The sequence below is a fragment of the Berghia stephanieae genome, chromosome 9 (assembly GCF_034508935.2).
Source record: "Berghia stephanieae isolate SIO BIC M18660-M18661 chromosome 9, UCSD_Bste_1.3, whole genome shotgun sequence".
NCBI classification, from domain to species: domain Eukaryota; kingdom Metazoa; phylum Mollusca; class Gastropoda; order Nudibranchia; family Aeolidiidae; genus Berghia; species Berghia stephanieae.
Genome location: NC_088368.1, coordinates 31505813 through 31521129, shown reverse-complemented (window position 1 = coordinate 31521129; position 15317 = coordinate 31505813). Strand labels below are relative to the sequence as shown.

The window sequence follows — 15317 nt, the reverse complement described above, 5'->3', positions numbered from 1 at the left end:
TATTATGGTCATCACTCATTCAGACTTTATATCTCGACCTAACATAATAATAATAATATTATATTCTATTTGACGACGAAAAACAAGAAATCAACATTATCAAACCACAGTACCACCACATCCACCACTACCACCACCACCAACAACAACAAGAAGAAGACCATCTCAGCAACAGCAACAATAAATAAATGTGGTGAGACACAATCTCAGATTATATGCAGCGGTTACTACTACCCTCGGTCATCTCTCCTGCAACCACCCCCTCCCTCTCCCAAACAAAACAAACTAGAGCATTCATCTAGTGCAGTATCCACCAAACGTGCTCAAGGCGCTTTACAAAGTATCCATTACCAACAGCAACACATAACAACATGTAGGACGAGACAAGTTTTTATGGGATTTTTAAAAAATATTCCCAATGAAGGTGATATATTGTGATTAACAGATGTTTCATGAACTTCTCAGGATGTATCAAGAGATTTCCTGTTAACATCATCCAAGCCCATTGTCCTACTTTCGTTTTCATAAACCAATTAAAATGTGGCTAGTTTCAATCAAATACTTCAAAATAGGCATTCTAAATAGTTAAGTGTTAGATAAAGATAAAAAGTTAGGACCACGCCCCGTGGGCAATCCTTTGACTCTATCATAACGTGAAATCAGCAGGATATCTCAACATTTCCTCTGATACAACGGCATTTTAAAACTCGCATCATCTCATCATAATAGTGCACGCTCACTGGTAAAAATAAAAACTACTTACTATGAATGGAAATTGTTGTCGGATACTGTGACAGATATAGCAGGAGGACATTTTTAAAACGTCGGAGTTTTCAAAAGCCAAAATCGATTTTCCTCAGTTGTGAAAAAAAATAAATTATTATTATATTTTATTAGTTTTAATTAATGCATTCATAAGTCATAATTACACTCATATATTTTTACCTGCTATATCTGGCCCTCACTACGACACAATTTGTCCCTCCATTTATCGAATTTAATGTCTTCGGCATAATAAATAATACTATTCTAAAACCCCATACTCTGATACAACGACGACTCAACTCGGATATAACGAGATGTATATTGTGTGGGTGTGTATGTCCTGCAGTCCATCAACGCTGTTGCATCCCTGTCTACAACAACGCTATCATCATCGTCGTCGTCGTCATCACCATCATCATCATCATCATCATCATCACACGATGGACTTTGATAATAATTATTAATGTTTGGCTTTGGTCGAAGCTTTCTATAATCTGTACATAGTATTTTATAACAATATCTGTAGATAAGATTTCACTAAAGATTCGCCGGATTTGCAAATTGTGATAACTTTGAACAAACGCACCAAAACTTCTATCTACCCATGGAATATACACATGGACAACAATATGTCATTTTGCAATGTGATAAAACAGTCAAAGAGGTTTCTTGGTCTTGAATCAACTTGTCTGATGTTATATCGATAATCATTTTAATCACGAGATCACAAGACGTTTCTAATTCTTCATATTCGAGTGATTGTTTTTTGTTTTTTTTTTTTTGTTTGTTTGTTTTGTTTTGTTTTTTTTTTGTATGAAGGAAAGTTCTACGTCCAACTAAGACGATGAAAAAAAACATGTTACGTGGTAGACGAGAGCTGTGAAATGTGGCTGGCATGGCAGAAACTCCAAACGGTTACAGATTGCAAAAATTACTCTATTTGTTTATCATAACTACTAGATACCTATATATAGTGATGTCACCAACACACGAGTCGGCGCAGTGCGTGATTCGGAATCTTGAATAGAGTGGAGACTAAAAAGGCAGTATGTTGTTGGCGAGTTGGCGAAAGACAGTGGAGTTAAAATTTCTCAGTTTTATTTTTAATTAAATTATGCTGTTAATGATTTTTAAAAGATTGGTACGGTGCCTGGCACCATTCGATCCAATGGCCCCACGCCACTGCCTATGTCATTGTTAAACATCATAATAATATGACACATTATGTCAACCTGGTGTTTAGTCAAGAGTCAAATATTAGATGTTCAAAGTTCAAAGTTTATTCAATCTTAGGCTTTCGCCAATAAATCACAATTTGATGACAATATACATGAAAGTGGAAAAAAATGGTAAATGGAACGAAAAAATAAACTGATACCACTAATAACCACAAAAAAAAAAGAAGAAACTGAGTTTTAAGGCGAGTTTTTTTGTGCGGCTATGTGGTCTTGTCGTATGACACTCGCTTTCGGATCGGATGGTCCTGGGGTCGAGCCTCAATCGCTGCATATTTGAATCCTTGGAAAAGGCTCTTTACTCACATTCTCTCACCATACCCAAGTGTAAAACAAATCGAGCACCTGGCCGTTAACAGCGTTGTCTCTGTCGGAAAAAAAAATTAGCAAAATGCATTAGTTTCAATGAAGGCATTTATTTCATTTTCATTTTCACTCAAATGTTAAAACTTCAGCTTAGAACTCAATCTAAATCTTAATCATCCGTTTCATCCCGACACGAAACTGTATTTAAACCTCACAATGATGGACATCTAAAGAATGAAGAATAATAAAGATATGACATACATGATGAATAATCATCTAGACGGTTGGTCACGCGTGTTGCCAAGAGGTGATCAAGTCAAAGACTAACGACGTCAGTGTGGCAAGTTGTTTCGTTAATTCAAGAACTAACTCTGGAAAAAAAAACAACCCAAATTTGAAAATTTGGGCCAGAAAACTCGTCCCTCATATTTGTCCAAAAAACTCGTCCTTTAAGCCTGTCCTTACCTAAATTTTTCTGCTAGGTAAGCCTGCCACTTTGGGTAATTACTGAAAATGATCGGTAAGGAAAGAGTTAAATATCGATAGATTTAAATGGTCGATAGTTTTATGGCCAAATTTTTAAATACATGTCTTTCCATCCAGAGTACGGCAGTTAACTAGTAAAAGATAAAATGAAATTGAAAGAATGAATGGAAACATGTGTTGAGCGATTTTTTTGGTTAAATCTGCGATAACTACACCAAAGGTGATTTGCAGTTTAAAGGTTTTTGGTTTAATGGAGCAAACTTCTAAACGTTTTTAGGCCCAAATAAGTCAAAGATGGGTTTTTTTTTTCCAGTGTGCAGTTTTGATGTTTAGTTCTCCATTTTTGAGGACAAGACACTGGTTATTTCACAGACGACAAAGTTGGAAGCGGGAAAACTAATACGAAGTGCTTTCGGATTTATTTTCGTATTTTTATTAGTTGGTTTGAATTAGGGGAAAAAAATCGCCACCAATGAATTATTTTTGGAATACTATAGATATATTATAGTATTTTGAAATGTCTGAAGTCTTATTGCTAGTGACTCGGTCGTGTTGATTTTTTACACATTTGTATTACATTTGTATATATTGACATGGATAATTATTTTAACTTATAGTAATCAATTTACTACTCAAAACTTTTATTTATTTTCCTTGTTCATTTATCCATTACACTGTTTCATTATCTTCACTCAATCATTTCGACATGCGTTCATTCATTCATTCATGATTGGAATTCAATATTACTTTATAATAATATAATTTATATCTCAAATCTATTCATAAACAATATTTGATAAATGTGACTTGTTACACATATCTGGCTTTCAAGAGGAAATGAAACGAGTCTAATGTTAAAATCTGGTAAAATCTATAAAGATTCTTTCTTTAATTATTATTGGAGAATGTTACATACACTTTTTTTTTTCTTGAAATGCAGAAAACCCAAATTTCCTAATGGCGATTTTCATTTTGAACAACAATAAAAAAAAAATGCAAATACATTTTTACAAATTTATGATTTGCCCCTGGACCAGTTTTAAGCGATGGGCGACACGAGGCTGTGATAAAATTAAATGTGTTGTTTGTTCTGCCTGATACTAGGACACAGGTATTGCAATATTATACAACACAACAAAACTATGGATGGCATTTAATTTATAATGCATCTATCCCCACATACAGCAACAGGATCCTGGCCATTTAGAGATAGTGTTAACTCGTTTTCTCTCCCATAGTGGGCAGGGAGGAACGTACTGTGTCTTCTATCCCCCTATATCTGTTTTCCAACTTGATTTCTATCTTTGTCTTGGAATGAGATCACTTGGTTTTATCCTGGCCCAGGCCAGATACCCTTGCTGAGAGGCGGAAACAGTCAAATATATAGTTAGAATTTTGGGAGATGATATTTTTTTCCTTGTAAATCATCTCTCTGTTATGCACTGTAATATTTTTGTTTACATGTTATATATATGATTTGTAAATATTTGAGTGTATTCCACTTAGTAGGGACCTGTGCTTGTGTCTGGATGAGACTTTTAGGTGATCTCAAACTAAGTACTTTGATAGTGTGCTATTGGAATCTACACCTGTTTCCTATTTGAAACAATTCCCCATTGTCTTACCTTTTATAGGTGCTTTAATTGTAATTGTAGAACTTTTTACTATCCCATTTTCTTCCTTTTTACTGGCGCTGATATGATCTTAATGTGTTGCAAGCGCCGTAAAACCCTTTAAAAAAAAACAACAAAAAAAAAACAACAAATGATTTGGAGATAGTGTTAACTCGTTTTCTATTATCTAGATGTGACCAAAAAGGTTTTGTAAGTCATCTCCTCGCATACATATTATATGTGTCAGCGCATGACATAATCAGCCGGAAGAGCATTTTGGTCAGATGTATGGGAAAGGTATCCAGCAACGTTTCTCAAATTTCATACTTTTTCAACTTGACTAGCTGTAAAAAATATTTAGAAGTGAAATTTAGTTTTTATATTTCCAGATGATGTACAAAATTTCTGTCATCTGCATTTTTTTGCAGCCGCAAATATCAGGGCGATCCGCAAATTTTGGCAAATTTCTCAAAATTGGCAAATCGTGGCAAATTTTGGGAAAATTGGCAAATCGCGTGGCAAATTTTTGGGGGAAAAAAAGAAGCGAAAACAAAATAACGAAAAAAAAAAGTGCGAAACTTGAGAAATGTTGCAGCTTTGCCCAAAACAAGGGAAGCTACTCTCTACGGATAATGATCCTTTAAAATCTTTGTAACAACGCTATTGTGTAAATTAATAAATGTAGCCTCCTTAAATGTAATAAATTGTCTTATATATATTTTTTTTTCTGTATCGCGTGTTAATTTTTACTAAAACGCTTAGTTCTCCTCGGCAAATTTTTGGGCAAATTTTGGTCTTTTTGGCAATTTCTTGGCAAATTTTGGGGGGTTTTTTTGGGCAAATTTTAGGTCCCAATTTGGCAAAAAGTGCAGATGACAGACAAAAGGGTTGATTTATGACAAGAACTCATTTTGGATAAAAATTTATCTTCTAACTAAACTTGGCAATATCTCAGTTCAAACCTGTTCACTATCTGACGGATTATGTCATTCACTGTTACATATTGGAAGAACATTTTCACACCCACTGTGTTGCTGTGTGTATTATACTACAATCGTGCAGACTTTAAAAATCATGAAATTACACACTATCAGATCTGGCCTGCCTACAACTGCGAAAATCAATAATAATAATATTCAAGTCTGTAATGTGATTTCATCATTTCTCTCTCTCTCTCTCTCTCTCTCTCTCTCTCTCTCTCTCTCTCTCTCTCTCTCTCTCTCTCTCTTCTCTCTCTCTCTCTCTCTCTCTCTCTCCCCTCTCTCTCTCTCTCTCCTCTCTCTTCCTTCTTCCCATCTCTCCCATATCCCTATATTCATTCATGTTCCATTATACATTAATTATAACAAGTGTGGTCTCTCTCATTTGTTCTGACATGCTCCACCTATCTCTTCATTGTAATTTATATTTATATTGTTATTATAATGAATGAATGAAAGATTTCAATTCGATATTTATTTGATCATATGTAATAATTTATACTGTATATCAACTCTCGTGCAATCTCATTTACATTTCAATCCCATTTACATAATTTATGCCCGGCATGTCGTATACTGACAAAAAAAAAAAAAAAAAAAAACTTTTTTACATTTTAGCCAGAACAAAACTAATAAAACGCCAAAAAAAAAAACCCAAAAAAAAACAAAACAAACAACAACAACAAAAGAGAGAATGAAATACCGTCAACCGGGGTTACTTAGGCCATCCGGGGTTACTTAGGCCACATAGTAGAATAAAAAAGGTTGCTTTTTAAAAAGATAAAATCATGAATCATGAGCGCTTATTAGATCTCTTGGGTTCTAATTATTCAAAAGATAAAAACTACATATAATTTATCTTTTAAAATAAGCAATTTTGTTTTTAGTAAGTGGCCTAAGTTACCCCAGGTGGCCTAAGTAGCCCCAGTTGACGGTACTTAATACAGAATGTTTCTGAGTCTAAATCTTTCTTCAGTCTTCAGTAAACAACGAAAACTGTAAGATTTAATTTGAGCCTGAAATGTTTTGTGTGAGTATTTTTCTCCTTTTAAAAAAGATTTTGAAGCCGTTATATATATATTTTTTTATTCATACTTTTTACAAGTCCGCAACTTCTAGCAACATAGCGTTCATTTCAACATGATAATAGTAATAGCCCCCAACAGTTCAATAAGTCTTAAACCCAAGACGTCGGAACAGTCTTGAATTTAGACAAGAATCACCGATGTGATATGAGGTATAATGAATTAAACGATTTCTGGCTCAAATGTAAAAAGCCATTTTGTTTCAGTGCCAGGATGACATCATTACCTCATGATAAAAGTACTGGAATGCCATACTCTGAATTAAAAAAAAAAAACATTAAAAAAATTTTGGCCTGAAAATTTTCGGGACCTTCAAATATTAGAATTAGAATCAATTAAAATCTCTTGTCAAAAACTCGGACCTCTTTTGAATTATCACAAACTTGCTTTACGACACGATGAGGGTAATTTTAATAGATCAATATTTGAATGACGAGTTTTATGGACAAATTTTTTTTTTAATATGTTTTTTTCATAGTATGGTAGTGTAATGTAGTATGACCCATTCCATTACAATCTGGTATCATGAAGGAAATGATTTGGGTCAATGAAAAGTTTTAAAGGTTGTAAAAAATTAATCTCACTTCCCTCATCAGTTATGTCACTATTTTTTACTAATATTGTTAAAGTAGAGCTTAAAATTCAATTCAAGTATCGGGTAAATCCAGACTTAATACCGTTTTGAGACAATTGGTCACACATCGTGGTGTTTTTGTTATGATTGGGTGTGCTTTAAGCTGGCAGTGATAGTGGAGGTTAGAGTACTTCCTTTAGTTGTTATAACCCTTCCTTCACAATACATGCCAATGGTAAAAGCACCCTTGCGTATGGTATTCAGAACATGAACAGAACGAATTAGATATTTAAAAATAACCACTCTTTTTTTATATATATTCAAGATATTACATGGACTTGACAGTTCGGAGTTGAGAATTACTAATAAGGTGTAAGGTCAATATAGTAGACATTAGGATCTTTTTAACAATTTAACCTTTGTTAATTCTATTTCTGTATTTTTTAAATTTCAAATATGTTCAACAGTCGGCAGGGAGGCACTTACACTTACTCTTTGTCTTGGAATGAGATTACTTGGGTTTTTTTCTAGGCCCTGACCGGATATCCTGGCTGGGAGGAAAAAATGATGTTTTTTTCCTTGTAAATCATCTCTCTTTTAGGCACTGTATTATTTTGTTTACACATATTATACATGATTTGTAAACATTTGAGTGTATCACTCTTAGTTGAGACCTGTGCTTGTGTCTGGATGAGAATGTTGGGTGATCTCAAACTAAAAGTACTTTGATAGTGTTCTCTTGGAATCTACATGTTTCCTATTTGAACAAATTCCCCATTCTCCCAAAGTGGGCAGGGGAGTACACACTGTGTCTTCTATCCCCTTATATCTGTTTTCCAACATGCTTTCTGTCTTTGTCTTGGAATGAGATTACTTGGTTTTGTCCTGGTCCTGGCCAGATGCCCTGGCTGAGAGGGAAACAGTCGAATGTATAGTTAGTTTTGGGAGATGATATTTTTTTCATTGTAAATCATCTCTGTTATACACTGTATTATGCTCTCTTTATATTATATATGATTTGTAAAACATTTGAGTGTGTTCCTCTTAGCGGGGACCTGTGCTTGTGTCTGGATGAGACTTTTAGTGATCTCAAACTAAGTACTTTGATAGAGTGCTTTTGGAATCTACACCTGTTTCTTATTTGAACCTTTGTCTTCCCTTTTCTCGGATGCTTTATTGTAATTCTAGAACTTTTTACTATCCCATTTTCTTCCTTTTTACTGGCGCTGATAAGACCTAAATTTGTTGCAAGCACCATAAAACAAGGATCTTTTATTTTAGTGCTGTACCGCTCTAACAAATATAAAGTAAGACAGATTGGACTTGGTTCTGTACAATTTTATTTACATGTGTCTATTTACATTGTAACAATAGGAATCGTGATAATCACAAACAAATCTGAGTATGTGGAGAGAGAGAAAGAGAGGGGGGGGGAGAGAGAGGGAGAAAGAGAGAGAGAGGGAGAAAGAAAGAGAGAGGGAGAAAGAAAGAGAAAGAAAGAAAGAGGGAGAGGAAGAAGAGGAAGGAGAGGGAGAGGAAGAGGGAGAAGAGGAAGAGGGAGAAGAGGAAGAGGGAGAAGAGGGAGAGGGAGAGGGAGAAGAGGGAGAGGGAGGAGAAGAGGGAGAGGAAGAAAGAGGGAGAGGAAGAAAGAGGGAGAGGAAGAAAGAGGGAGAGGAAGGGAAGGGGGAGGGAGAGGAGGGAGAGGAGGGAGAGGGAGAGGAAAGAGGAGGGAGAGGGAAGAGGAGGGAGAGGGAGAGAGAAGGAGGAGGGAGGGAGAGGGAGGGAGAGAGAGGGAGGGAGGAAGAGGGCAGGGAGAGACCCTGGTTGGTTGGGAGGGAACAGTCAAATGTATGGTTGGTTTTGGGAGACCTTTTTCTTTGTAAATCTGTTATGTGTTATTTTTAACACGTGATTTGTAAACGTTTGAGTCTATTCCTCTTAGTGGGATCTTGTGCTGGTGTCTGGGTGAAACTTTTAGGTGATCTCAAACTAAGTACACTGATAGTGTGCTCTCGGAATCTACATCTGTTCCCTATTTAAACCATTTCCCCTTTGTCTTACTTTTTCCTCAAGTCCTTTCAATTGTACATCTAGAATTTTTTTAACTATCCATTTTTCTTCCTTTTTTATAGCGCTAATATGACCCAAATGTCTTGCAAGGGTCATAAAACCTGGGTTTTACAACGCTTGCGACACATTTAGGTCGGATCAGCGCCAGTAAAAAGAAAATGGAATAATCAAAATTTTCTAGATTTACAATCAGAGTACACGAAAAAGTAGGGCAAAGGGGAATTGGTTCAAATAAGGAACAGATGTAGATTCCAAGAGCATACAGTCAATATACTTAGTTTAAGATCACCTTAACTCACTCAACCCTAACACCGATATCCGTAGTTTATCCCATGCCTATTTATTACAATTTTCTGAGACAAAGTATAAGCTTAGTATCAAAGCTAATGTTTTTAGTTTTTGCATGTTAAAGATAGTTGAATAAAACTATGTACATTTTTTCCCCCATTTTGAAAAGTAGCAAAAATCTCTAGAATTGAGTGAGTTAAAGTTTAAGTCTCATCCAGACACCAGCACAGGATTCCACTAAGAGGAACACACTTAAGTGTTTACAGAATAAATAACAATACATAACAGAGAGATGATTTACAAGGAAAAAAATATAATCTCCCAAAACTATAACTGTACATCTGACTGCTGCCCTCCCAGTCAAGGACTAAGTAATCCCATTCTCAGACAAAGACAGAAAGCAAGTTGGAAAACAGATATAGGGGGACAAAAGACATAAGTACCTCCCTGCCCACTATGGGAGGTCAGGAACCCCACCCAGAGAGAGAGAGAGAGAGAGGGAGTTCGCTGATATGAGGCCGGTTTGAGGCGGCCTTGAGGGTTGGAATTTTGGCCTGAACATTCAGGCCGGGCTAGAGGAATACCAGGCTTAATAATCTTCAAATGAATTGATATATCATTCAATTTTCACATTGTTATCATCATATATATATATATATATATGATCCATTTGGGTGAATGTGATAATTTTTCTATGTGGTAATAAAAGCTGTGACAAGATTGTGGATTTGTTTGGGGATTTTTTTTTTCAGTGTTCATACTTGGCTCCCCATTTTGCTTATTTTAAAAGTTAACGCAGTGCGTGCTTCTTAAGATTTATTGGGGTTTTTTTATTATTCATTCAAAAGATAAATTACATGAAGCTTTTTAACTTTTAAAATAAGCAATTTTTTTTTTTTTTTGAGTAGTCCCAGTTGAGGTAGGTAGGAAGAGAGGTAAAGCAGAGAGATCGGTCCTTCAAGATGGCCCCAAGAATAGATAGTATGCGCTTGGCTAAGAAGCTCATAACATTGCCATCCGGAAGTATAACGGACCAACACAAATTCTACATTTTTTCTCCCGATACTATATATCAAACAAGCATAAAAAAAGGCAAAAAACATTATCTGCGACAGAGAGATAAATTACAAGGAAATAATACAATCTCTCAGAAATATATAGATCCATTCATTTCCCCGTCATCAAAAATTTCAGGTAGGCAAAACAAATAGTGTCATTACATAATGAGGATACAAGGTAGATGAGACAGCAAAGTTGTGGACCATTGTAGAACCCACTACCCAGGCGGCCAACATTACCCCTTGCTCTGAGTGGAATTCCACCTCCCACCTTTCTACCAACCAGGAAAGACTGCAATGATATAGTAGTAGAAGAGACAGCAAAGTTGTGGACCATTGTAGAACCCACTACCCAGACGGCCAACATTACCCCTTGCTCTGAGTGGAATTCCAACTCCCACTTTTCTACCAACCAGGAAAGACTGCAATGATATAGTAGTAGAAGAGACAGCAAAGTTGTGGACCATTGTAGAACCCATTACTCAGGCGGCCAACATTACCCCTTGCTCTGAGTGGAATTCCAACTCCCACTTTTCTACCAACCAGGAAAGACTGCAATGATATAGTAGTAGAAGAGACAGCAAAGTTGTGGACCATTGTAGAACCCATTACTCAGGCGGCCAACATTACCCCTTGCTCTGAGTGGAATTCCACCTCCCACTTTCTACCAACCACTTTTCGACCCAGAAGATATTGCATAGCTGATCTTGCATAAATTTTTGTTGTTGTTGTTGTGGTATACAAGTGTTCAATCTACAGGGCTGCGAGTAATTGTTACTGTCTTTTTAACACTGGACAACCTCAGCTCCCTAGTCCTTATGACTCTGAAGCAGGCCTGCTGCAGCTCATCACTTTACTTCCATTTTTATAATATTAGACAATTCCACCCTAATTTCTTTGTTATCATTTCATCCATCATCTGTGAGGGGCTGGTGTTGGAGCTGGCACGCTGAGCAGGGGAGAGTCCATTTTCTCTGGGCTTGGGATAGGACTCGGTTCATAGTTCGAGATCTTTTCTTGCAAGGCCTCAACTGTGGGTCTCACAACCTCTGACAACTGATGAGGAAATAAACAGTTTTAAATTTTTTTTTAAAATAAATTTATAAAACTAACATACAGGCTATGTTTTCATTGACAAAATGCAAAAAAATTTATTGTCAACTCTGGAATTTAACTGGAAATTTGATGATGATGAGGACAAAACGAAAATGGAATACTTCTCATTTTGTTTTGTTTTTTTTGTGTTTATTTTTTTAAAAATTTTTTTTTGTTAATTTTATTTTAATCTAAATTTTTGTTGTGTTTTTTCTTTGTTTGTTTCATTATTTACTGAGTGATTGTTTGCTGTTCGGTTGGTTGCTTTGTTTGTTTGGTCCTGTGACTGTTTCCCTTTGAATGTAGCAATTTGCCTGGAGGAAAAGATTGACCAAAAAATTTATGCTAAATGCTATAGAAATCTTTTGTGAGACATTCAGCTTGATGGTAGAAAAATAAACTAAAAACTCAGTAAAATCGAGTTTTTGTGTCCAATGCATTGGTTTCATATTTCATCCGAGTGTGTTTTGAAAATAATGAGGCCAGTCAAAGCTCACCCATGTAGGTCTGATCATGCGTGCATCGGCATTCAAATTTTCCATTCATTACAATGATAACTACGATGCAGACTTGCAGCCAACCTCAAGCATTTAAAAAGATTAATTTCAATTTCCCCAATATCTAGTCTGATTTTCTCATATTTTCCAACTAAAAATCATATTTTCAACATCAGCAACTCTATCCCAATTTAATATTCACTGAATCTATTAAGAAAACCCAGTAATTTCTTTGGCAATCTGGCTACTCACATCAAGCTGGCGACAAGTTAATCATACTTTAACTCTTCAACTTTTTGTTACAAATCCTAACCGTTTGCATTTAGCACATGTTGGTCAACATTCCCATCTCGTCATGTTTGGACCTCAAAGGTATTAAATATGAGAATTCATACTGGTTGGCAAGTGTGTATGATGATGATGATGATGACGATGATGATGATGATGATGATGATGATGACGATGATGATGATGATGATGATGAAGATAATGATGATGGTGATGATGATGACTCACCTCTTTGTCAGCCACAATTTCTTCCATGATGGCGTCCAACCTTGGTCTTGGCAGTTTGTGGTGGACATGAAACAGTAGACGTAGAAGGTGACGAAGGATGTTAAAGCGGGCCATGTCAGGCTGTCCATGAGTAAGAAAAACAATTCAGATAGTGTCAATGATGATTTTACTGGTTACATAAACAGGTAAAAGAAAAAAAAAAATTACAGTGAAAACACTGCATAGGAAATAATTACTTCCCTTTCACTACTTATTTAAATTGCTATCTTATCATCATTTGTTTTGTTTTTTTTCAAAAAGTGAATCTCATATTATTTATTTTCGTTCAGGCATTGTGGCAGAAAATCATAAGAAAAATAATCAAGGCACGCAACTCACTCATTAATATTGAAGTAAATAATACATACCAAGTAGCCTCCCTTGTGTCATAAAATGTAAGAAAGAAAAAAAGGTGGGAAATAAAATAGATAATAAACCTACACTTGTATATATACACAAGAAAAAAAAATATCTCAAATAGATACACCCATTTAGCAGTCTGGGTAATGCAAAGTTGCATTCTCGGAAAGGGCTCTTTCCTCACACAGTCTCTCACCAAACCCATGATGTGTAAAATGAGTATCTGGTCGGTAAAGGCTTTATCTGTGCTCTAAAAAATAGTAATAGCACTGACCACATCATGTCTCATCCTATACCTACATTTAGTGTTGCTGCTGGCTGGGAAACCCTTGTAAAGCGCTTTGAGCAAAACGAGTGCATATTGTGCTATATAAAAGCTCACTAGAAAAGAAACTCAGAGCATTTGAGATGTGGACCTATAGAAGAATTGCAAGGGTATCCTGGAAGGAAAAGAAAACAAATCATCAAGTACTCCAAACTTTAGGAATAACATCAACAACGATCATTTCAACTATTAGAAAGAGGATAACCCGATATTTCGGCCACATCAGAAGGCACGACTCACTACAGAAGACCATTGCAGAGGGAAAGATAGAAGGCAAGCGTGGTCGAGGACGAAGAAGGACAAGCTGGCTTGGAAATGTCGCAGCGTACGTAGGAAGCCCCATTAATCAATGTGCGAAACTCGCAGATGAGAGAGAGAGAGAGAGCTGGCGAACCATGATCTCCAACGTGGTGTCCGACATGGAACATCGGTAAACAAGCTCACATATTTTTTTTACTTACCAGAAAGAAGTTGTCAAGAACTGCAGTAGAGAAATCCTCATGTTGGAAGTCATCCTTCATATGGATGAGATAGGAGGTGAGACAGTGGAGGAACGTGTCGCTGTACGCCCTGTCATTCTCACAGTGGATTAGGGTGGGCAGGATTTGAATGATGGCCAAACGGTCCTTCATACGGGCACACTGACGGAAGGTTTATTCAAAGAAATCAAATTAAATAGTATTCATGGTTTATAAGGTCGATATTTAGACATTTTAATGGCACTTCAGACTTTATCAGAGGTGTCTATAGCTCAGCTGCTAGAGCAATTGGATTCACTAGTCTGATGTCACGTCGCCCAGCAACGGCGAGTAGCGTGGTTCTAAACAAAAAATTTTTTTTTAATTATTGAGCTTTATATAGCGCAATATCCACTAAATGTGCTTAGAGCGCTTTACAAAGGGTCCCTGGTCAACAGCAACATTTAACATGTAGGATGGGACATGACGCCTGTTAGGCAATATTACAATTTTTCTGACAAAGACAACGCTGTTAACGGCCAGGTACTCATTTTACACATATGTACGATGAGAGAATGTGAGTAAAGAGCCTTTTCCAAGGACTCAACTATGCGCCGAGCGCAAGGCTCGAACCCAGGACCTTCCGATCCGAAAGAGAGTGTCATACCACTAGACCACATAGCCGCACAAAGAAAATGGGTACTTTTTATTCTTCATGCTGGCTAGAACTTTTCACATGTCATGTGATCAGAATGTATAAAAGTCAAATCATGATCATATTTATGTTTTTCTCCTCTGGATACACTTTTATGCTCGTCGGAGAAGTATTTCATAAGGGCGTCCGCCATTGTTCCGATAGCTTAGAGCCAGTTACTAAGTTACCATGCGTCATTACAAGGGAAATGACGTCATGACTGTTGAAGCCTATTACTTGACAAGCAAAGGGATCATTATTGGTCTCGGTCTCCCCTACAGTGATTCTGTAATTAGGTCTGTTAGATCAAATTACTTACATTCTAAACATTTGGTTGAAAAATGAAAATACCAACTTTGGTTCTTTAAAATCTGTATAAATAGTAAATTAACTCTCCCTTTATCAACTATAGTAAAATTGCAACATTCGTTATCACACAATGAACATTTTTCACAAAATTTGAAGAAAATCTTTGTTATAGCCACAAGAATTTAATGTGATGTTAATCTTGTTTTGTGTCACAAAAAATGATGAATAGTATGTTATCATTGCCTCTAAGTTTGGCTGTAAAGAAATCAATTTTTTAATGGGAGTGATCTTTATTCATGTTTTAGTCCAACCTAATCATCAATCACATGATCTGTTGCTGTCCAACAATTGGACATTTCTGAACAAATGTAAACACGCTGCTGTGTTTATGACAATTATAAACACACCCGTGTATCAATCTGAACCAAACGGCCAATCATGATGTTAGATATATGAAGAATTGTGAATACTTCTCACTATGTGGGTCATTTTGAGCACCTTTTCCAATGTGACCAATGACCTCAAGCACATGGAAAGGTAATATTTGTGTATAATAATTGTGTG

At 36.1% G+C, this 15317-nt stretch overlaps 1 protein-coding gene across 1 annotated transcript in view; it reads right to left on the bottom strand.

Annotated features, from left to right (window-relative positions):
- Positions 1–8361: 8361 nt before the first annotated feature.
- The window catches only part of LOC144980046 (negative elongation factor B-like), a 30832-nt gene continuing 23876 nt past the window's right edge, over positions 8362–15317 (bottom strand). Inside the window, exons 8-10 of the mRNA XM_078927521.1 lie at positions 13754–13933; positions 12569–12688; positions 8362–11516 (exon numbers count right to left, since the gene is read on the bottom strand). Coding sequence (XP_078783647.1) covers positions 11376–11516; positions 12569–12688; positions 13754–13933 — 441 coding nt within the window. The 3' untranslated portion in view covers positions 8362–11375. The remainder of the gene's footprint in view (positions 11517–12568; positions 12689–13753; positions 13934–15317) is intronic.